The sequence below is a fragment of the Pristis pectinata genome, chromosome 3, assembly GCF_009764475.1.
Source record: "Pristis pectinata isolate sPriPec2 chromosome 3, sPriPec2.1.pri, whole genome shotgun sequence".
Classification (NCBI taxonomy): Eukaryota; Metazoa; Chordata; class Chondrichthyes; order Rhinopristiformes; family Pristidae; genus Pristis; species Pristis pectinata.
Genome location: NC_067407.1, coordinates 63,860,782 through 63,884,113, shown reverse-complemented (window position 1 = coordinate 63,884,113; position 23,332 = coordinate 63,860,782). Strand labels below are relative to the sequence as shown.

The 23,332-nt window shown below is 42.4% G+C and overlaps 1 protein-coding gene across 1 annotated transcript in view; it reads left to right on the top strand.

Annotated features, from left to right (window-relative positions):
• The window catches only part of LOC127567716 (neurogenic locus notch homolog protein 2-like), a 152,077-nt gene that overhangs the window by 88,003 nt on the left and 40,742 nt on the right, over nucleotides 1-23,332 (top strand). The window contains exons 7-16 of the mRNA XM_052010682.1: nucleotides 2,271-2,426; nucleotides 3,373-3,558; nucleotides 5,494-5,607; nucleotides 12,024-12,137; nucleotides 13,001-13,234; nucleotides 14,678-14,788; nucleotides 17,670-17,862; nucleotides 19,205-19,350; nucleotides 20,053-20,166; nucleotides 22,718-22,837. Of these exons, the coding sequence (XP_051866642.1) occupies nucleotides 2,271-2,426; nucleotides 3,373-3,558; nucleotides 5,494-5,607; nucleotides 12,024-12,137; nucleotides 13,001-13,234; nucleotides 14,678-14,788; nucleotides 17,670-17,862; nucleotides 19,205-19,350; nucleotides 20,053-20,166; nucleotides 22,718-22,837 (1,488 nt within the window). The remainder of the gene's footprint in view (nucleotides 1-2,270; nucleotides 2,427-3,372; nucleotides 3,559-5,493; nucleotides 5,608-12,023; nucleotides 12,138-13,000; nucleotides 13,235-14,677; nucleotides 14,789-17,669; nucleotides 17,863-19,204; nucleotides 19,351-20,052; nucleotides 20,167-22,717; nucleotides 22,838-23,332) is intronic.

The window sequence follows — 23,332 nt, the reverse complement described above, 5'->3', positions numbered from 1 at the left end:
TGGATGCATCTTCTCCATTTTGAGTTGCCCTGAGTCATATATTTCCATGGGTCTTGGGATAGTGTACCAGGCATGTCTTGATCCTCAAACGGTCTTGCCTTCAGATGACCAAAGGTTGTGTTGGTGTACTGGAAGGGGTGGTAAACTTCATCAATGCCTGCCGTTGCCAAGAGGTGACTCTGGAGATTAGAGTACATGTTTTCCAGGTTTCATTATGGACCTTTATTGTCAAGGTGGGATCATTGTTTTGCAGCTATTAGTGCATAGTTCATTTTTAGCTATGCCTCAGTGGACAAGTCAATGATGATCTGGCCTCCAAATATGCAGATGCACAAGCATCTGTGATGTAGCTTGATGAATGAGGCCAGAGGAACCTTTTTTCTTGGGTAGAGGTTTTCCATTCATCCTGAAGACTAGCTCCACTCCTGCAGGAAGCAATATTGGTGGTGAGGTACAGTACTGCAGCAAGAAAGATTGCAAAAAGCTTTGGAGTGATGACTTGTGCTTGATACCAGTCTGCACTGAGATTGGGTCTCTTGTGGACTTGTTGGTTATGATCATGGCTTGCATGCCATTATGTTAGAGGTGTGGGTTGGATTTCTGATGACGGTCACATTTGAGAAGCATGCTCCATAGTCCCCTTCAAATGATGATGTGAAAGGCTGTTGTGAGGATGAAAAAAGGCCACATACAGTGGTTGGTGCCACTGCTGCATTTCTCTTGAAGTGGACCTGATGAACATGATGCCTTCTTGACTGATGGATTTGTACCAAAATTTGGGAAGCAGCACTTTTATTAGTAGGTGGAGGTGGTTGTGGAGGATCCTAGTGGAGATTTTCCCTGTGGTAGACAGCAGGATGAGTCTTCTGATTATCACAGTCAGATTTGTCTCCTTTCTTGGAGATGACCATGATTGTGGCATCTTTGAGGTCCTTTGACATATCTTCCTTGTCCCAGAAATCATGGGTGATAAGATTGTGAGTTTGACTGCATTTCTCCTCTTCCAAGCTTTAGAATTTCAGCAGCAATACCATCTGCTTCTGAGGCCTTGCTGTTTTTCTTGGCATTTGGCCTCATTGACTGGCGTGGTGGTGTGGCTGCACCAGATACTTTGCGGTGAGATGGAATTGAGGACACTTTTGTCATGGCCAAACCATGATTGAGGAGATTTTCCCCCAAACTGTTCCTTCCAGTGGGCTCATGCTCTTCTTGATGAGCTCTCCTCCATTCTTAGCTTTCATCAAGGTGGTCTCCTGGGTGTTTGGGCCATGAGTGGCCTTGACAGTGTTGAAGAATCCCCATGCATCACTGTTACCAGTGAGTTTCTGGATTGCCTGCGTACTCTTTCCACCGACCATCTGTTTTTCAGGTAACGGGTTTTCTGATGGACCACAGCCTTCAGATTCCTGCAGAGTTTCTTCTTTTCCCTCAGGGCATGGTAGAGCTTCCAACCTAAGAATGCTTTGCATTGGTAGTTAATTAGTTCCTGGATCTCCTGATTATTTTCCTCAAATAAGTCCTAGTGCTTTCTGGTGGAGAAACCAAGGTTCTCTTAACATGTTCTGTGGTGGACTTCAGGGCAGTCCAGACGCCGATAGGCTCCTGGTGGTTGGGAGTGATCAGGTTGTCTGCTGGTTGTTGCAGAAGAACTACCTTTTGGGAACAGTGGTCCTCAAAATCTTCACCAGAGATATCCTGCTGCAGATTTTTATTGAAATAATGCCGTGCAAATTTGAGGAAAAGATCAGTGGAAGCATGAGGAGAATCCAGCAAAAGTGCTTGATGTTAGTTAACTCTTGGTTTTAAAAATAAATGTGTCTTTTCTCTGTGCTCCTGCAGCCTGTGCCTCCCTCCATTTGCAATCCCAAATACTTGATCATATCGAATGTCTTTTGTATTTGGTTGCAGGTTCATTGGGAGGAGTGGTGGACCACAATTGGTTTGCTTTCCTTCCTATCTAAAGTGCATTCAATGTCATGACCTCAAGGCATGAGTCAAAGTAAAGAGCCTTTCTCGTTTAATTCCCTCTTCTGACGTGAATAGCAGAGAGAGGGAAATTGTGACAGTTGAAGCTGTTTAAACAGGTTGTCGACTGGAATTCATTTGCACTGATTGGAGTGGGGATAGGGTGGTAATGAGAAGTTTTGTTAATGCTGTAAATTCTGCTGCTCCCTCAACCAGCACCAATCTCCCAAAATTGGGGAAGTGGTAAGTGTCCTTTTGATTTTTTTTGTGTCCGTGGTTGGTAATAAGTGGTTCTTTATTTTTAGGTATCTTCTGTCAGGTGGATGACGCATGTGTTAGTAACCCTTGTCACGAAGGAGCCACATGTGAAACCAACCCTCTCAAAAGCAGCTTCTTTTGTAGTTGTCCTCTCGGGTACAGAGGCACCGTCTGTGACGAGGATATCAATGAGTGTTCCCTGGGTAAGCAGTTAGATCTTCATATTGTCACGGAACTTACTGTATTCTACAGATGACCAATGAAGGTGGTTTCTTTTCATTCATTCTTGGGGATATGGGTATCGTGGGTAAACCTGCCATTTCGTCTTCGCCCCAGGCAGCTTGAAATGGTGTAGTGAGCTATTGCCTTGACCTTCTGAAGCACTTCCACTTTGGAGCTAAGGAGGAAGTCCAGGGTGATGACCCAGTGATGTTGAAGGGGAGCCTGGTGAATGATGATACTTCTGTGTTACCCCCAGTCCTTTTGTGTTTCTCTGTGATGGCAGGGAGATATCCACAACAGCGAAGATGAGAGCGATGACTTAAACTCCTTTAAGGTTGAGAGAGGAAAACATCCCTTTTGCAGTCATTCATTTCAAAGTATAACGAAAATTGCTTGATTTTACTCTGTCTAGTTTCCAGCTCTGTGTTTGTTATTAACTGATATGCTGAGGTTGGTGGGGTAGTTGGCAGGTGGAGGTCACACTACCATAATTGAGTGCAATTTTATTGACTTAATGAACTGTTGTTGGTCACTCCCTCCAGGTTCTTTAAGGGACAGGGCTGAGGATTCTGTGGGTGTGACCTTCCTTTTTTTTATATATCTCCTTTGCCTCAATGGGCAATGATACTCGTGTGCCAGACAAAACTTCCTGAATTGGAAGAATAATCTGAGCTGGAATCTCTGTTAAACCCAAGGGAAGATGGTCTGTTTGTTTGGTGGTGTTGCTGGCAAATGCTTCAAGGAGATTTAAATATTGAACAAGAACAATAATCTTTAAAAAGGAAGTTGTGTGTGTGTTTTTTGTGGAGGGCAAAGGGACAGAATACTGTGTAAAAATGGTGCTTTTTTTTGCATCACTTATTGTTGCTGCCTGCTCGGGGCACATTATCCATGCAGCCTTGTTTCTCTTGTGTTTTCTGTTTGTAGGGGGAAATCCTTGTGAACATGGAGGGAAGTGTGTAAACACCAAGGGGTCCTTCCGCTGCGAGTGTGCTGTGGGTTACACAGGACCACGCTGTGAAATGGACATCAACGAGTGCCTTGCCATGCCCTGCCAGAATGATGCTACCTGCTTGGACCAGATCGGTGAATTCAAGTGCATTTGTATGCCAGGTGAGGATTGGTGGGAGAGAGGCCCAGTAAATCTGCTCTGTGTTGGAATTACCAGATAATATAATTGCTGGTAATAATTGAGTCTCTGCCTAATCGGGGTCATTGAATCATACAGCACGAAACGAGTACTTTCAGCCCATTGAGTCTGTCTTGACCATTGAGCACCTGTTACACTAATCTTATATTAATGCCATTTTATTCTCCTGCATTCCCCCTCAACTCCCCCAAGATTTCTATCACTCGCCTACACACCAAGGGCAATTCAGAGTGGCCAGTTAACTTAACAACCCATGCATTTTTGGGAAGTGGGAGAAAACTGGAGCACCCAATGAGAAACTCACATACAGTTTCAGGGAGAACCTGCAGACTCCACACAGTGAACATTGGAGGTCTGGCTTGCACCTGGGTCACTGGAGCTGTGAGGCAGCACCTCTAATCACTCTTCAACAAACAGCCTTGATGTAAGGAAAACTCCCAAAAATAAATGAACAAAACAGATAAATTGTAAATGCAGCCCAAGTTAATTTTTGGCTGGATTAAATTATTGTTGTGCTTTTTAAAGAAATGAATAAACAGTAAATAGTAACATAGCTCTTGGCTAGCAATTCATTCGGTAAATTTTGAGTACACAATTGGACTAACTCAATTTCAGTATGTTTAAATCTGTGCATCTTACTAGGAAATTAAATGACATGTTAAATAGTCATTAGGCATAAATTGCAGTCGTTCAGTGGAAACTTATAGCTGTATCAGATTGCAATTATGTCGTCAGTTCTGTATGCAGATTATCATGGAGAATCCAAGAAAGACAAGTGTGTCCACATTTTGTGTGTCTCACAGATTAAAGTCAATATAGGTTTTTATAATGTTGCAGGCATTCTGGTCATTGGAGCTGGACAACTTCTTAGTTGTTCTGATTGTACAGAAGCATGAGGGTTTTGCATGTTGTCCCAGTGCATCAAAGTCTGCTTGGATTAATATTTTTCTCTCCTCCAAATATTTGTGTCATCAATGAATTTGAAGATCATATGTTTGAACAGTGGATCATTTATGGAAATACAGACTTAGGTAATAAATGGGTTCCATTTTTATAAATGTTAAGTCTATTTTCTCAGTAATTCAGAAAATACACTAAAACCACTCTGTGGTCACCACACCTCCACGGTAATGTAATGAATGGCATCAAAAGCACATAAGACTGAAAAGAAAGACCAATTAACTGGAAGCAGAGAGAGAGAGGAACCTAGTTCTGACATTCATAGGAACAAACCTTTGTGCATGCATTGTACTTTTGAATTTAAGATTATTATGGGAGCTGGCTTGTGTGCCAGGGTGTCTGTAAGTCGGGTGCTTGTGACCCAGGGATGGCCTGTAATAGAAAGTAATGTCCCCATTGTCATCTGCTTCTAACCAATTGCACCACACAGTGGCAGGACATGGGCTTGTACCTGTAGCTGCCAAATATCTGATTGCTTGCTCCACATTGGTAAGGTGCTGTGTGATCTTGTACCTCAACCTGAACAGTCAGTTCAACATATTCCCAAAATAGAGCTCCCTAAGTAGTACTGTGGAGAGTTGGCGTGGATATTGTGCTCCAGGTTCTGGAGTTGGACTTGAAACAATGACCTTGTGACCAAGGCAGGCATGCTTACAATGAGCCGTGCCGAGACCATTCGTTGAGGAATGGAAATAGCACAGTTTACTTTTTTTCATCTTAATTGCTCGAGAGGAGTGATTCCTCAAATGCTGGAAACACTCAGCAGGTCGGGCAGCACCTGTAGAAAGACAGACAGTTCGTGTTTTGAGTCCAGCACTCTTCATCGGAACCTGTTTTTGATTTTCATTGATTCTTAACTGTTGGACACCACTCTGTCTGCTAATAAGTATGTTTGCATAATTCTAGGGCAGCTCTCACCATGTCTTTGTTAATACCAGGCTTCGTGGGGGTATACTGCGAGACAAATATCGATGAGTGTGAAAGCCAGCCATGCCTCAACAACGGTGTGTGCAAGGACGAGGTGAACAGATTTGCTTGCAAGTGCCCACCTGGTGAGTATAATTTTTCAGGTGCAGAGAATTAATACTTAAGGTAGGGGAAAGGCAGCCTTGTAGATATTTTTTGCCTTGCAGAGACCTCTCTGTAACTCAGAACTAATCTAGAAAGACAACCTGAACCTATTCACCTCAATTACTGAATTTTTTTGGAGTCTGATTCTCTCCTGTGGGAAATGAATGATTGTCCCGACTGTACTCGACCAGTGACTGCTCCAGGTAAATTGTGTCAGCTGAGTTTTATTGCAGGATTTATCTGATGCAGTGTTGATAATTCCCGTCACCGATGGCAGGTGCATTCATACTAACGTGGTTTACCTGCAGTGAGTAGTGGATGGCAAATAATCTTATAATAACCAAGATTGGCACTTGATGAGACTGAGAGGTGGTATGGCTGTGATGCTCCTTCACGCATACCCATCTATGCATGTGCCAGTATTTGCAGCCTTACAGTCTTGGGTAAGTGCAGGAAGCACTTGGAAAATTTGAAGCAAAAGCTGAGAGTATATTCTGAGCCGTCAAGGATATGGGATGGCCCCTGGCTGAAACTGATAAATCTTTGCTTGTTTATGGGGAGGTAACCGTTTCAGTGATTGGTGTGGAGATGATCGAGAGACTGGCCACTCAGTAACTTTCCCGAAAGGGTCACAACCCTGTGCTGGAATTTAAGGCAAAACGTAGTCAGAGGTTTTGCGGTAAGCAGAGCACGGCCACCTGTCTCCTGCCCACCAGGATGGTGTTGTTCTTTCATGCAAGCTTTGCTCCTCAAAACCATGTCATTTCTCTGACAGTAACTAATAATAAATTATTCAGACAGGGGATTTGGTCACTCCTCTGACAATAGGCCAGAGCCCTTTCATAACCAGCCGTGTTGTCTGACACTGCCACATATTTTTTAATGAAAGCAATCCGTAGCCCTCGTGGTGGCTGACTGCTTCTGACAGAACCCATTCTGCTCAGTTAATCCATCAGTGTTGCTGGAGAAGGCAGGCAGCAGAGCAGAGGAGCTCTGTCTGCTCTGCATACCAATGGCAAAGCAGCCTCATTGTGGAGAGTGAGGAAAGCTGCAGAGGCCACTTCAGAAGCACACAATCGGAGTACTGTTTCCCACTGTAGGGAAACAGCATTGGTTGGACTTTTCTCCACTTTGCTACCCACACCCCTCGGGGGAAAAAAATAATGTACTCATTCCTGGATTTCTTGTGAGAGGAAGCAAAAGATCTGTGAGCTCTTAAGCTGCTCATTTGCAAATGATAGCACTCAGTGTTCATGATCATATTGCAGCTGTGGTGCATTGGAATGTGGGAGGAATGGGAAGGAACTGGAGAGCTTCAGTTGCTGCTGGGACTGGGGGGGTGGGGGGGTGGCCAGGGGAGAAAGGGGAGGAGAGAGTTGTTTAGAGTCACAATCGTTTAAAAAGACAGGTTGTCGATGACTTCAGTTTGCAGGAGGAAATTAGGCATGGTTTTTGAACAGGAATTTAAAAAGTCAGCCCTTTCCTAAAAACTTTTTTTTTCAGATAAATGTTTTGCAGCATCTGTTTGATTGTTCTGGTTTTGCAATTAGAATGTTATAGGACATTGTACACCTCAAATACAAGAGGACATGCATTTGAGGTGAAAGGGGGAAAGTGTAAAGAAGATGTGCGGGGAAGTTTTTTTTACACAGGGAGCCTGGAATGCGCTGTCAGGGATAGTGGTGGAAGATACAGTAGTGGTGTTTAAGAGACTTTTAGATAGACACATAAACGTGCAGGGAATGGAGGGATATGGATCATGTGCAGGCAGAAGAGATTTAGTTTAATTTGGCATCATGGGCCAAAGGGTCTGTTTCCATGCTGTACTGTTCCATGTTCTAATAGTGCAGCAGTGGAATAAATATGAAAATTGCTGGAAATATTCAGCAGGTCAGGTGACATCTTTAGAGAGGGATCTGAGTTAATGGCTCAGTCCAATGACCTTCAAAACAAATGTCTGTAAAAATACTGGAGTACATATTTATATTTCTGTGCACCCCCGCCCCCCCCCCCCCCCCCCCCAACCAATAAGGATACACCCTCTCTACTGTGTTGTTGGACCTTGTAGTTGCTAATGGGATCTTTATTACTCCTCTTTCCCTTTTGCAGCTTTTATCTGTATTATTTATATGACCAAAGGTTTCGGTTATAAAACTGAACTATTGCTGCACAATCCTTCTGTTCAGTCCTTCTGCGCTCTGCCATTCATTCATTTGCTATGTGTGTTAAGGCATTCAATTAAATCAAGATCTGTTGACTGATGATTGGGCAGAATGATCTGTGTCTTTTGGGAAGGAAAACATGCAATCTCAAAAGAAATTGACAGAATTGGTCCATCTTGGGAGGATTTATATCTGTCATACTTTAAGGTATTTTGCTAATAGGTTATGCACAGTGGTTTTAGATTATATCTAGCAACTTCAATTCATACCCTTGTGTTTACATGGATGTATGTTGTACAGGCAAATGCACATTTAGCAAAATATATATCTTTAACATAAGCCTCTTTTCAAAGACTTTTTCATTTGGTTTTTAATACGTCCCACTCCCAGAAGTATAATTTTATCTTGGCTGTGCCCAGTTGCGAGAGTAGCAGCATGTGGATGGTCTCATGTTAGCAACAAGGAGTCTTTTGAAGTTCCTACCACAGCAGATTTGGCTTGCAATCTGCCATTTCCTGAAGCAAGATTGTTGGAGGAATAATTCGTCAGGTATAATACAATCCAGATTAAAGGTCTCGACCTGAAACATCGACTGTCCATTCCTCTCCATAGATGCTGCCTGACCCGCTGAGTTCCTCCAGCATCTTGTGAGTTGCTCCATTATACAATCCCTGTCCATTTGGTTCTTCTTCTGTTTTATGGAGGGTACCTGGCACCCACTAAGGAAAGAAATGGTCCTCAAGCCCCAAGTATTGGCAATGCCATCATGAATTTATAGCCAAGTGGGCAAATGACCAGTGAGCTCACCGGTCTTCTGAGTTCCATTCTAAACTAAGGAAGGTAAAATAAAATCTTTCCCCTGTTTATCATTGCTCGACTTCCCTGAGAAACGTGGGTGTTTCCCCAAATATCAGCGCATGAGTGATTAGCCCCTCCTGAGCTCTCAACAGACAAGGCATTGATGCACTTCTAATATAATGCGTGTTTGGCCAGCTCAGGTGGCTATCTCTGATGGCCTTGCAGCCAGAAGGTGGCTGAATTCAAGCTTCAAACTTCATCTTCAATTGGTTGGTGTACAATTTGCAAATTCTTCAAGCCCATAAAGTCAGCTGACATTTGGGGTTGGTGCATTTCAATACTAGGATCACTTCAAGTCTAAGTTAAACATTTCTAAAGTGAGTTGTGAAGAATTAAATGCCTGTTGGACAACTCAGCCATAGGCTAAGCTTGGTGTTTTCAGGGAAATGGCAAGGCAGTGAGTAATAACGGTAATTTTAGGAGCTTCATAAATAGTGATAAGCTGGAGGGTTAGAGCAGAGCAAATATTACTGGATTCTTTGAAATTGGAGTGTAATGTGCAGATTTTAGCCAGAGCTGTGAGATAGCTATTTGCTTTTGATGTACACTTAAAAAGTAAAGAGGTCATAAGAAACAGCAGGCAAGGATTTAGAAGTAACAGGGCTCTTACAATTAATCTGCTTTGCAATTCAAGGTGGTAGTTAAACAATTGGACCCATGGTCTCTGATGAATGTTTGTAGTTATTCCATTCTTGTAAAGTTTCATAAGTGAGATTTCTATTGAAAATTCGAGAGAATGAAAGCCTAAAACATTGAGTATTTGCAGTTCCAAGTACTTCCACATCTTGTATCAAGGGCAATTTTTGACTTATTGGAGATCTGTCATTTTGGTGCTCTTACCATTGTAAATTATAGTTGACATCAGTTGATCTCAGTAGGAGATTATTTGAAAATAGTGTTTAAAACAGCAGTGTACCAGCTGATGCTACAGGTATGGAAAGGAGTAAATCCATTCTTACTGACTTTTGATGAGTGAAATCTCAACAAATTGAAAGCTTTCATTTCTTCTGTGCAGAATCCTTCCTGTTGCCATTGATTGTTATAGAATTCCAAGAGATTATATCCTTTCGTCTTCATGCTGGAATAAAATCCAAAGGGGGCAAGCTTCTTCCAAAGGAGTTGCCATGTATTTATAAAATTATAAATTTTATAATTAATAGTCTTCTGTTTATTATCTTTCTGGTGCAGTTTTTAAAAGAAATTGCTTAGTACAAAATAAAGGTTTTGGAAGTGTTTAATTTCATTAAAAGTTCCCCAGGGTGCTTGAGAACCAGCACAGAGTGTACTATTAATCAAAGCTCTGCTTCCCAGTTAATGGTGCAACATATCCTGGCATTTTATCAGGATATTCTTAGAGCACAGAAGTGATGCATTTTTATCTCCTTTCATCTGCAATGCAATGATCATTTCCACTCTGTGCTACAAAGAAGCAAGAGAAACTTGCAACCTTGTGGGCTGTTGCTCAATCTAGCCTGTTTCAACATCTAATTCGGGGAGTTTGCAAAAGAGTAATGAAGATTTGATTGAGCTGTGATCCTTATTTGGAAAGGAGGTTAGATGCAATCCTGTGATAATGACACTGTCCTTCTCGGAAAGTTCTCCCAAGGTTCCCGGAGGCTTCCAAGCAGTTCTGTTGTTGAGTGCACAAAGCAGCAGGATTCCAAGGCACACTCGGCTGTTGCCAGGCAGCCGGTCACTCTCTGTACCATTTGAATCACAGGCAGGTCCTCGTGCCCCGGGTGCAATCCACCTCAGTCCTTTGTCTCCCACTGTTGGCAACATTTGGTCTGACAGCGGGCTCCCCTCACACTCCAGCAAGACTGAAAATCTCTCTGCACCAATCAGTGCAGTTGAGGTACACAACTTTGAGTGTAACCTTACAGTCTTTGGGAGATGAGTGAGACATTGCATGTTTGGGGCAGGGGCATGGTGGTAAGAGAGAAAGTGGAATGTGAAACGAATTCATTTCAAACTTCTTTCTTCCCTACTCCTCTCTTCTGTTGGAGTGTTTCATATTCCCAGTTGGTCTTGCTTCATCTGGATGGATGATGAGTATTTTCACTTCATCTGCTAATAATTTAATTTCCATAAATGTTATTAAACACTATTTTGACCTTTCCAAAATTAAAAGCACATTGTCAGAGCACCGCTCATATTCCAGATGAACTTTGCTTTAACTCTTTCAAAGAGTTCTATTACACTTGCTGTTGCTTTCTCCACTGTTTCCTTCGCTGTTTTATCTTAGTTTATCTTAGTGAAGAATAATCTTTACTGTTTTAGTTCATGTTGGTTAGTTTTATGGAAAGCAAACGACAGCAGATGCTGGAAATCTGAAATTAAAACAAAGTGTTGGAAATACATGGCAGGTCAGGCAGCACCTGTGGAGGTTGAAACAGTTAATGGTTTAGGTCAAACGTCCTTCCTTTATCCAGTATTATCTTGCTGCTTTGTTCGCCCCAACTACTCCTTGGGTTAGTGAGTTCCATGTTCCAACCACTATCTGGGTAAAGAGACTTCTCCTCAATTCCCCATTGGACTTAAGAGTGACCATCATATACTTATAGCTCCTTATTTTGGACTCCTCCCACAACTGGAAACATGATCTTTCCATCTTCGTTATCAAACCCTTCATAATTTATTGAATTCTTTTCAGAGAATGTGGCTGTAATGGGAAGGGTCAGCATCTGACGTCCAGCCTTAATTGTCCTTGAAGGTAGAAATTGGCTGCCTACTCTTAATAGTACACTTGATGTTGTTAGTTAAGGAGGATAGGTGGGGTGGGGTTCAAGAATTTGGACCTGGCAACAATGAATGAACAGTGATACATTTCCCATTTTGTGCTGATCTTTCCAATGACAGCCACATTCCCTGAAAATAATTTAATGAATTGTGAATGGGTTTGGTAAATTAGAGATGTTCACAATTGTGGGAGAAGTTTAAAAGGAGGAGCTATAATGATTTGATGCCAGATAATCCATCTGATCTTTGTTTTATTATTATTAAGCTCTGTCACAGAGATTTGGTACAATTGAGTCATTCTCTTGACCATTTCATTGGGCAGTTCAAGGAGTGGAGAATAAACCTGACCAGTGACTTTCTTTCACAGTAGGACTTCACAGAATGAACCAAATAAGTTTTTACGAGAATTGGTGTGTTCCAAAATCAGCATTAAACATACCAGTATTTTTTTTTGAAAATTCCAGACTTATTTATGTAAGAATTTAAATGAACCAGCTGCCATATTTCAATTTGAGCTTATTTTAGACCTTTTAGTCCAGGCCTCTGCATTGCTTGTTCATCACTGTATAACCATTCCCTTAAAGGCCTTCTGAAGGCGAGCTGTGCTTTGTTCATTTTTCTGTGTGTGTTTGCTGCAGGTTTTGCTGGGAACATGTGCCAGATCGATATTGATGAATGTGCCAGCACACCATGCCAGCATGGAGCCAAATGCATTGATCGCCCAAATGCGTTCGAGTGTGAGTGCAGTGAAGGTAAAGCAAACTAGTTTCTAAAAAAATGGAAGTGAAACTAAATATTATCTGAAATGGTTGAGATATTGCACTCTGGGAATGTTTTACTAGTCAATTTGCCAAGTGTGGTTTTCCCCCTTTTTTGCTTCCAACTATCCAACTTTTTTGTCATCCCCAACTGGGGGAGCAAAGTATTGAGGCGAGCAGTGGTTCATCAACCATTTACTGTCCAATTCTTGAGAGTTCCACAATCAGACAGTTCCTGAATTGTCTAACTTGCTGGTTCTGACTGAAATGGAATTTCTCTCCTGCTGCAGAAATAGATTCCTCCCCCGCTGCACTTGTGTTTTCAGGCAATTGATAATTAATGTTACCTCGCAGCACATTTCAGCATTAGATTACTTGTCCTTGGGACACATCTGAATTAAAATAACTTTCCCACACTCGGGTTTAACTGTTGCACTGCTAGACTAGTTTTCAGTTCACAAACCCATAAGGGTTCAGCCAATCACTTGCAAACCATTGCTTTGGCCACATTCAAAGCCATGGTGAGACTGGGCCAACACTTGGAGCTCCCAAGGTAAAGCATTGCCACAACGCTGTTACATGCTTGCTAACTCTGGCAGCATATTTGGCAGGACAGGTAGGGAGGTGTGCTTTTACCACCAGCACAGGCAAAGCAATTTGGTGTGGCCAATTGTTGCTCATCCAGGTGTCACTCTCTCTCCAGCTCAGTTCAGGTGAAATTTTAAAGCATGGTATTGGTAAACTGTAGGAACTTTTTCTTGTTTTTATAACAAATTTTGAAAAGAGCCATAACAGATGACAAAATTTTCCTGTGAATTCCACTCTTTTCCTTTTTGCCCCTCCCAAATGGATGCAAGGCTTTACAGGGACTAAGTGTGAGACCAACGAAAACGATTGCAATCCGGACCCCTGCCACTATGGGACGTGTGAGGATGGGATTGCTGGGTACACCTGCATCTGCACACCTGGCTACAAGGGGCCGATCTGCAGCGAGCAGATCGACGAGTGCCAGAGTCAGCCCTGCCAGAACGGAGGCACTTGCCAAGACCGCGTGAACGACTACAAGTGCCGATGCCCCGTTGGGACCTCAGGCAAGTTCCTGTTTTAAAGAGCCAGTCTTGTCAAGGCCAGGGCAATCGCCCTGAAAATTGGCAATTATCTTTCATTGTTGATGAGCCACCCCACACCACTTTAATTTGCTGCTTTTTGGTGAACTGATATTAATCATAAATAATTGCATGGATCCTATTTAAGTTAAAACACTCATACAATGCTCAATATTAAGAGTTTCAATCAAGCTTACAGAAATAAAGTTTCGGAATAGATTTGAATACATGACTAAGGAAGTCTTATTGCAATTGTATTGGGCTTTGGTGAGGCCACACCTGTCTATCGTGTACAGATTTGCTCTCCTTATTGAAGAAAGGGTGTACTTGCTGCAAAGAGAGTGCACAGGAGATTTACTAGATTGTTTGCAGAGATGGCAGGTTTGTCTGAGGAGGAGAGATTAAGTAGAGTGGGATTGCATTCTCAAGAGTTTAAAAGAATGAGAGGTTTTATTGAAGCTTACAAAATTCTTAAAAGGCTTGACAATCAGATGGAATATGATGGAATATGATTCCTCTGGCTGAGGAGTCTAGGACCAGTGGCATGGGTACAGAATAGGGGTAGGCCATTTAGGACTGAGTTGAGGATAAATTCTTCACTCAAGATGCTGATTCTTTGGAATTCTCTCCCCTGGTGGGGTGACTGCTCAGTTGTTGTGTTCATTAAAAGCAGAGATTGATAGATTTCTGAGCATTAAGTGAATCAAGAGATATGAAGCTGAGGGAAACAATCAGCCATGATCTTGAATGGCAGAGCGCGCTTGAAGGACCAGATGATTTATTCCATCTTTATGTCCTTTATGTCATTGAGATGGAGGATTCAATGTAGAATCCTTTGTCAAGAGGCAACCAAGAGCTAATACATTAAAAGGGGAATGGACGCAATGAATTTCAGCTTTCCATTTCTTCTGCTATCTTCACCACTGGCAACACCCGTCCCAAAGCCAGAGTGAACCAAATTTGGGTACATTTGTTTTGTTTATCCACGTTCCATGCTGAAATCAGGATGTGGTCAGGGCCAGAACAGTGATTAATTGATGGACAGGAAGAAACAAGGGGCGATTGAGTTCTCAACCGCTTGTTCTTCGACCTGACCCGCTCTGCATGTGCCGACTTGTACTTCTATCAAGCACAGAATTAGGAATTTTCTAAAGCTGAAAGCATTGCAGCCAATTTGAACTGTGTGGCTCAATGTGTGTGGAAAACGTTTGTTTAGATTGGTTTACTGTGGGTAGAATACGGTTTATTTAACATGTCTTACCGCAGGTACTATATTATTTTGTTGGACTCTTAAAAGGTCTCCTCAGACCCCCAGGGGTCTTTGTGAGTTGAAGGTGATCACACTTGTTTGCACCATTTGACTTTGCTGTTCTACTGTGATGCATTTAGCAGACATTAAATGAACATTTTGTTTGAACAATCCTGCAGGTGTTAATTGTGAGATTAACTATGATGACTGTGCCAGTAACCCGTGTGACTATGGAAGCTGTCAAGATGGTATCAATCGGTACGATTGTGTCTGCAGTCCCGGATATACAGGTAAGACCAGATGCTGCTGTTGTTCCAAAGTCCTCCTTTCCAATTTGCACTCAGTCTGGCACAGATTGCTGTTATTTTCCTTAATTTAAGAAAAAGTCTCAGCATTGCTGGGAACAGTTCCTCCAAAGAATGAAGGGGGTTGGTACAAGCACTATATGATCATACACACCTGTCCCCACACCTCCTCCCTCACCACCATTAAGGGCCCTAAACAGTCCTTCCAGGTGAGGCAGTCCTTTACGTGTGAATTCATTGGTGTCATTTATTGCATCCAGTCCTCCCGGTGCAGCCCCCTCTACATCGGTGAGACCCGACGCAGATGAGGGATTGCTTGGTCAAGCACCTTCGCTCCATCTGCCATACTGGCCAGGATCTCCCGGTGGCCAGCCATTTTAATTCCACTTCCCATTCCCACACCGACATGTCTGTCCACAGCCTCCTCTACTGCCAAGTTGAGGCTAGACGTGGATTAGAGGAACAGCGCCTCATATTCTGCCTTGGCAGTCTCCAACCTGACAGCGTCAACACTGATTTCTCTAACTTCCGGTAACCACTCCTCTCTTCCCCTTTTTATCCCCATCTCTTTCCCCTCCCCCACCCTCTCGATCTGCCCATCACCCACATATTCCTCCCTCCGGTTCCCCTCCTCACCTCCTTCCCTTTATTCCATGGTCCACTGTCCTCTCATATCAGATTCCATCTTCTTCAGCCCTTTATCACTTCCACCTATCACCTCCCAGCTTCTTGCATCATTCCCACTCTCTCCTCCTCCATCTACCTATCACACCTGCCCACCGCCCACCCCCCCCCCCCCCCAAGTCCAAATGTGGATCCACCTACACCCACCAGCTCTTATTCCACCCTTTCCCCCCACCTTTTTTTATATTGGTTATCTCCCCCTCTTTCTTCCCAGTAAGTTTGGAGCCATTTTATTCTATTTGTCACTTGCCACTTTGGGCTCCAAGTTTATGGGTTTGGCATATTGGCACTCAAAACACTTCACTCTTCAGCCTGTTTTAAAGGTGACTCAGAAGTGAGAGTGCTACCACTGAGCCAGGAGGAGGGGGCAATGAGAATGAAATGGTTTCTATGGTCTTCAGAGCCCAGATCTTTCAACAGAATAAAAATTGGATTTTAGGCATGTGACAAAGTATGTAGTAAATTTTTTTAAAACTTCTAACACAAGGCAGCTATTCAGTTACAGGGGAGCAATTCCATCTGTCCCATTCCTCCCGCTCTTTATTTCCCTGTACCCCTGCGACTTAACTTACACATGCCCATCAACTCCCCTTCGATTCATTCTTCACTTACCTACTAGAAGAGTAATTTACAGTAATTAACCTGTCAGCATACCTTTAGGAGGTGGGAGGAAACCAGAGAGTCCAGGGAAAACCCACCCAATCACAGGGAGAACATGCAAACACCACACAGACGGCACAGGAGGTCAGGATTGAACCTGGGTTGTTGAAGCTGTGAGGAAGTGACTCTGCTCGCTGTGTCACTGTGCCACATCAGGCACTTGACCCAAATTCAACAGAAGAAATACACAAGTCATGAGGAAGATGGCACACAAAGTCTGGATAGTAAAGCAAAGGTTTCCCTGATCTCATTCCCTTTCCCTGTTTATTTTACAAATGACTTATTTAGGTCCTGGCACCCCTGTGCTTTCTCTCATTCTAAGATCCTTCCGTGAATTTAGGGATTGATTCCACATTCAACTATTGTTGCACAGTTGAGTTTTTAAATTTTTTCCCCAGCCCTTTACATTAGGCAGGATGATGGGTTACTCGTGGAAAGCCCATCTGGTCTCCACCTATGGTCTGCAGTTCTTTCAGCCTGTCCTCTGAAGTATTTGTGACTGGAAATCTGAATGATTGAAATTTGGCAGTCCCTTGATTGTAATGATTTTATCCATTATGTGTGCTGTGTTTAATAAATATAGAATCGTTTGCATCCATTTATAGCTATGACTAATATCCCACAAATCAGGCTGTCAAATGCTAATTCCTGTGGTGATTTTTTTGTTTGTTCTTTGTTGGTGACAGATACCTGGGTTGCAATCAATGGGCTCACTGTTTAAAGAGATAGTGAGGGTGGGGCTGGAATGAGAGTTCCTCTGTGCAGTGAAATCATAAACCCATTTATAAAGAATAGGTTTGCAATTTCATTCCTCAAAGCTCACAGGAATCTTCCCCGACAGTCTTTAAGCCTGGGTGGAGCCAACAGGTGCTGAGACAATGTGCTTTGACAAGAGCCCAAGTCCTGTCCATCAAGCTTACAAAAAAAATTTCATTGCTCCCCCACTTTAGTTAGAGACTAGCCACTGGGAATCTCTTATTGGATCCCTTCAAGATTTATTAGTTTTATTGCAATAATTGAACCCTTCACCAGTTGGTTTCCTTGAATGAAAATGTTCACGGTCAGCAGACTTATTGGTATTGTGAAATATTTACTTTGAATTGGCTCTTTTTGAGAAATGTTCAGTCCCTCCCCCCAGCTCTGACAAATCTGACAAACTAGGCACAACTTGAAAGCTTTTTGCCATTCTTGGTTCTCGAGGGAACGAGTAGCTGAATTGATAGAAGTGTGGTGGTGGCAGTGATGGTAGGTGTTGACACCCAGGAACTTAAAGCTGCTCACACTTTCCATTGCTGACCCCTCAATGAGGACTAGTGTTCTCCTGACTTTCCCTTCCTGAAGTCCACAATCAATTCCTTGGTCTTGCTGACGTTGAGTGCGAAGTTGTTGTTGCGACACCACTCAATCAGCTGATCTATCTCACTCCTGTACGCCTCCTCGTCACCTTCTGACCTGAAGCAAAAAAAATCCTAAGTTGTCAGTATCTGGCGTCACGCTTGTCCTTTTGTCTTCTCGTTCACAGGACCCATGTGCAACGTTGACATAGATGAGTGTGCCTCCAACCCATGTCAAAATGGTGGTACATGCGTCGATAAGATCAACCACTTTGTTTGTCGCTGCCCTGAAGGATATCATGATCCCCATTGTAAATCGGAAGTGGATGAGTGCAAGAGTGGTCCTTGTATTCATGGAACATGTGTAGATGATGTCAACAGGTCCGTTCCAGTAATACTGCCTTCCTGGTTCCTTCTGTCTCTTAGAATTGCTGCATTCAACTTGCAAACTATTTTGTTAAAAGTTCTCGCTGCTAATGCAGATTTGTATAAAGATAATGGCCTTGGTGGTGGAGAGGGGGGTACAATGGAGGCAGAAGGAAAACTCTGGGGCCCCAGTTAATTTGTCTTGAATATTTATCATTTTCATTTTTGCAGTTACCAGTGTGATTGTGAGACCAACTGGGCAGGAGTCAACTGAGGGAGTCTGAATGCCATCTGCAGATAGTTGTCTGTTTATCCCATGTGGGAATGGGATACAGGCAGAGTTTGGTTTGCCTATGGTGTTTGGCTTGCTGGGTGAGACAAACTTGCCTGAATGTGGTCTTTTGAAAGTATGTTCCAGCTTGATTTATTGCATTGAGAGGAGATGCATGAAGAATTCAGCAGTTTGAAGCCAAGAACTAAATTGTCAATATGAATTAGTATATGGCATAGTTGAAATGTTATTCTTCTCTGTGCAGTAACTATTTGACGCCCAAGAATAGGTACAAGAAAGTCAGAACTAAAGTCCCAGTCTTCCATTTGGATATGGTGAACCCAATATTTTCTGTTTGTTGCTTGCATGTGTGCTTTTGAATTGAATGTGGAAATAGTTTTTTTTAATGCATTAAACAATGCTTGATGCATGCTATGTATTTTGAATGTCAGATCTTCCTTTGAAAGTAATTGGAAAGTGTTAACACAGTCAATGAAGGTGAATTTCAAGGTAGCATATTTGTTCTTTGAGATCCCTTTCCGCTGATGGATCTGTTCATAACATTGACCTCATTAGGTGATCACACACACATACAATTTTATAGTTAATGGAGATCCATTTCGTGATTGATACTGCAAAAAAAACCACTTATCAGGCACTACTTATGAAATTTAGATGTTAAGTCCTTTGAGAAATCTTGCCAACTATTTTTGTAAAATAAGAATTACAACAATTTCCACAAAGTCTCAAACAGCCATGACATGGCGACCAGATAATTTTCAGGACATTGGTTGAGGGATTATTTGTAGCCGAGAGAAATGCCTACCCATCTCAAAATAGTTCCAGTGGGATCTTTTGTATACCAGGTGGCAAACTCCTTATCCCAAAGGTGGCAATTGAGCAGTGCATTGACCTACTGAACTGTCATCATCCTGGAGTGATCATGTGGAGTTCAGTGCAGATAACTTTCTTTGAAATTATCTTTGGAATTTAGGGCCTTTCTATGTTTTGGGCATGACTTTTCCAAGCAAGGAATGCTTCCAGTTAATTTTTGCCTTGCATGGTTACCGTTTTTTGTTTTTGCAGTTACCGGTGTGAATGTCATGCTGGCTGGGCAGGAGTCAACTGTGATGTGGACAAGGATGAGTGCGAGTCAAATCCCTGTCAGCAGGGAGGAACCTGCGAGAACCTAGTCAATGGCTACAAGTGCACATGTGTGAAAGGATTCAAAGGTGAGAGAGAAGCAGTTTAAATTGGTGGAAACAATAGGTTGCATGGGTCTGCCCAAAGCAGAGCTTTAAACCTGCTGATTCTAAGAGCACAGAACCCGACTGCATAGTACCAGAATCTATTCAGCCCAGTCACTGGTCAACTCTTTAAAAGACTCAGTGAAGTTTCAATTTTGTTATTGGAGTTTCTGGGGGCCAGAAAACCACTATTATAGGAACTTTACAGTTTGACTTCTTGTAACCAAGCAGAGTTCAGATTATATATTCTGACTTTTGTCATGTACTCTATACAGTCTTAAATGTTATGTGTGGACTATGTCATGTTTTACAATAAATGAATGCCCAAGCTATGTAAAATGTTTTTATTTCAAAGGAATTATTCATTGGGACCTGTAGCATATGAAGGGTCAATTGCTACATGAAGTTGGGAGGGAATTGCAAGATGTGAAGCCAATGAGTCCCCCTTGTGGGATATGGGTCTACAGTGCAAAACCATGCCAACTTTGCCACCAATTGATAGTTGTGTTCATCACAACCCTGCAGGATTGAAGGGAAAGTATTGCAATGGCAAAGGCTTGTTATGGTAGCAAAAAATTTGCTGGGATCAGAACCTGAATGTCTGCAAGGGCAAGGACGTTCATCACTTTACAAGCACCCAAAATAAGGGGGAGAAAGTAATCTTTCCCCACTCTTTTGTATCTTGAGGCTCCGACTGCCAAATCAACATAGATGAATGTGCATCGAACCCCTGCTTGAACAAAGGAGTCTGCGTGGATAAAGTGAATGGATACCACTGTGTGTGTTCTCTCCCGTATACTGGTAAGAGTTTTTAAAAGACAGATTACAGTATGCAGCATTTCTCTGTCTGATCCTTTGCAGGTGATGAATTTGTTGCTGTGTTTCTCCTGTGCTGCACTGGAGAGTGGGCAGTGAATTTGAAATGGGTCTTGACCCAGATGAACAGGTCAGATGCAAACAGTGGGCTGATTCTACACATTAAAGTAGATTAAAAAGGATATGCATTCGTCAGAGGTGTACGCTGATGGGTTTGGGCCCACGGGTATCTGTTTCAAAAATCACCCCAGTCTCCTTCCAGAAGTTTACTGTATGTCACAGAGTCCTCACCTTGTTGCTTGATGAACAGGGAAGCCCCATAAGTATAACATTTCCACATCAAACATTCTTAAGCTCCTGGAGCATTTTTATTGGTTTGGCTCGTGTGACCCAAAACCGGTTATAAGAATCCACAACAATCCTTTCCAGGTGTAGGTGTGAGATTCATCCCTCCAGCACAGGCACTAGATATCCTTTGGGTGAGAACCAGTGTACCAGGGCAGGAGTTTTCCTCTGGTTATCAGCAGCCGAGAAATACAAAATCAGACACAAAGCATTCAAATCACCTTCTGTTTCCCAAATTGAACATTGGTGTGTTTAGTTCACTGATCTCGAGGTGAGGGGGGTGACGAAATTGCTTTTATGGAGAGAGATAAAAGAACGTATGGGGGAATGCTTGGGAAATCTACCCAAGTTTCACTTTGGGCCTTTATGCAATGGTGTGCAAGGCAAGATTGTGGGCTGAGGAACAGGCTCAGTGACAAGACCTCTTGCAATCTAGCATTCGTGATCAGAAGATGGGATGCATAATATCTCCTTACTTCCCTGCTTGCCTCACTAGCGCTGACCACAGTTTCAGCTCTGCTGCTCTACTGTGTCAGATGGCATCAGGTGCTCCAGCACAAGCTGTGGGGCCAGCTCTGGGCACTGCTTAAACCACACTGCTTGTTCAAAGACTATTTACACAACAGCTGTCTCAATCCCAGGGTATCTCAGAATTTTTCTGCAATATTCACAAAGGGTCATCAAATCAACAATGTCATAATAACTAGTTAATAATGCAATACGATCTTTATACCTGAGGAGTCAGTCAACTCTTTGCTTTAACATCTCATTCTCGTTGTTGCACCCTACTCTGCAGCACTCCCTCATTATTGGACTGGAGTCCCTGCAGAATCAGGTCTGGGACTTGATTCCACTCACTGAGATGAAACTCTGGTTAACTGGTTGCATTGTGGTTGACGCTGTGGTACAAGGATTTAGACGTGTGCTACTCTTAAAATTTTTAATCACATTTTTTGTGCATCAAGTCTGCATCTGTGCTTTAATCCATACAAGCTGCCCAAACTGATGTTCATTCCACATACTCTCTAATCTCCTCCTTCAAGCGGCTATCTGAAGTCCCTTGTAAAAATATTTTTTATTGTGCTTTCATTATTGAAGGAGATCACTCTGTGGGTGACGGGTTTAGTCTGGCTATGCTGATGGGAATGGTGATGAAAGCTGTTCCCAAGCATTCTGAAAGTACAGATTACATTTATTTTTAAGTTACATGCTATACTGTAATATTGTCCTGTGTTATGGCTGAATTATCTCTGATTGTTTTCAAATCTTGCAATTGTACAGACCTCCAAAAAATTTCTGATTGTATTGTGTCTTTGCTGGGTATAACTTTTATTTTACTGGTTTATTGCTGTTTTTCAGACCCATGCGAGGTGGAAGAGATTGTAGAACTAGGTCTTTTAATGTTCTTTATCTCTTTCTCCTGGGAAGCTTTCTGTCATTGGTAATTGATCCTTCTTCTCATTTACCTGCCCCCTCCCAGGGCTGCAGGACTTCAATTCTAATGTGAACTATGGCAGTCCTACATCAGAATCCCACAGTATAGGTATAGGCCTATCCTGTCTCTGCTGATGCTTAGAAAGAGCTATCCAATTAACATGCAAACAAACTAATTAGGCCACTTTGGCCTTCAGGTCGCTTATTAATATTGTGCTGATCTGACTAAGCTCAACTCCGCATTCCTATCTGTGACTTCTCTGCAGTCTTTTATCCCCTTGCTTATCAATACCTGTCTATCTCTGCCTTAGGAATATATGAAGACTGCTTTTACAGCCTTTGAGTTTAGTCCCACTCCCCCCTCCTTCCCCATAGACTGCCATTTTTCCATTCATTTTAAGTGTTATCCATTTCTCTGTAGAACATGTCCACCATCAGGAAGTGCTTTCTTAACACCCTATATCTCAACAAAAAAGTTCATCTCCCTTCTGGTTCTTTTGCTATAGATCTTAAATCCTTATCGTCAGGTTACCAATCCTTATCTTGGGGCGCATTTTGTTCTTATTCCATCAAAATCCCTTATTATTTTGAACACTTCTGTTAAATTTCTCTTTACCTTTCTCTGTGTTAAGGTACACTGTCCTAATAAAAGCTTGAATGTGCTTCCCTACCAGCATCACTGTAGGTGCTGATATTGCAACCAGTAATACCTTGCTTGGTTCTAATGGATTTTCATCTTTCCTTCCCATCTTTTCAGGCAAGGATTGTGAGTTTATTCTGGCTCCATGCTCCTCCCGGCCGTGTGAAAATGGTGGTGTGTGCAGCGAAACAGAAGACTATGAGAATTTTGTGTGCACTTGCACAGTGGGTTGGCAAGGTGAGGATTTGTGCACAGTTAGATTAGGAGCAATCCTGGGCTATTGAAGCGCTTGAGATGGCTGTATTAACTCATGACTGACTTGTACCTCATCTTAACCTAAGAAAGGAGATACTAGCCAGAGACAGTGAAACCAGACTGAGTCCTGGGAGGGTGGGAGAGCAGTGTGAAGAGAGGGGTTTGTAGGAAATGTTCTGAAGAAAGTTTTGTGAATGCGAAGCATGAAATAGAGGTTAAGAGGTGGCCTGTCATTGATCTTTGAATAGAAATACCTCTTCTCTTCATCAACCCTTGATAATTTCAGAGTCCAGAATTGAGGTCAGAAATATAAAATACTTATTAATGAAAGCAAGGGGAAAAAATTAAGAGGAACTAGTTTTTTTTAATAAGTTTTTGGGAGTGGCTTTTGGGATACAATGAAGAGGAATTGTGTAAAAGGATGTGAGAAAGGAAAAAATATATAGCATTTTCTGATTGAGTTGAAGTAAGTTAGGA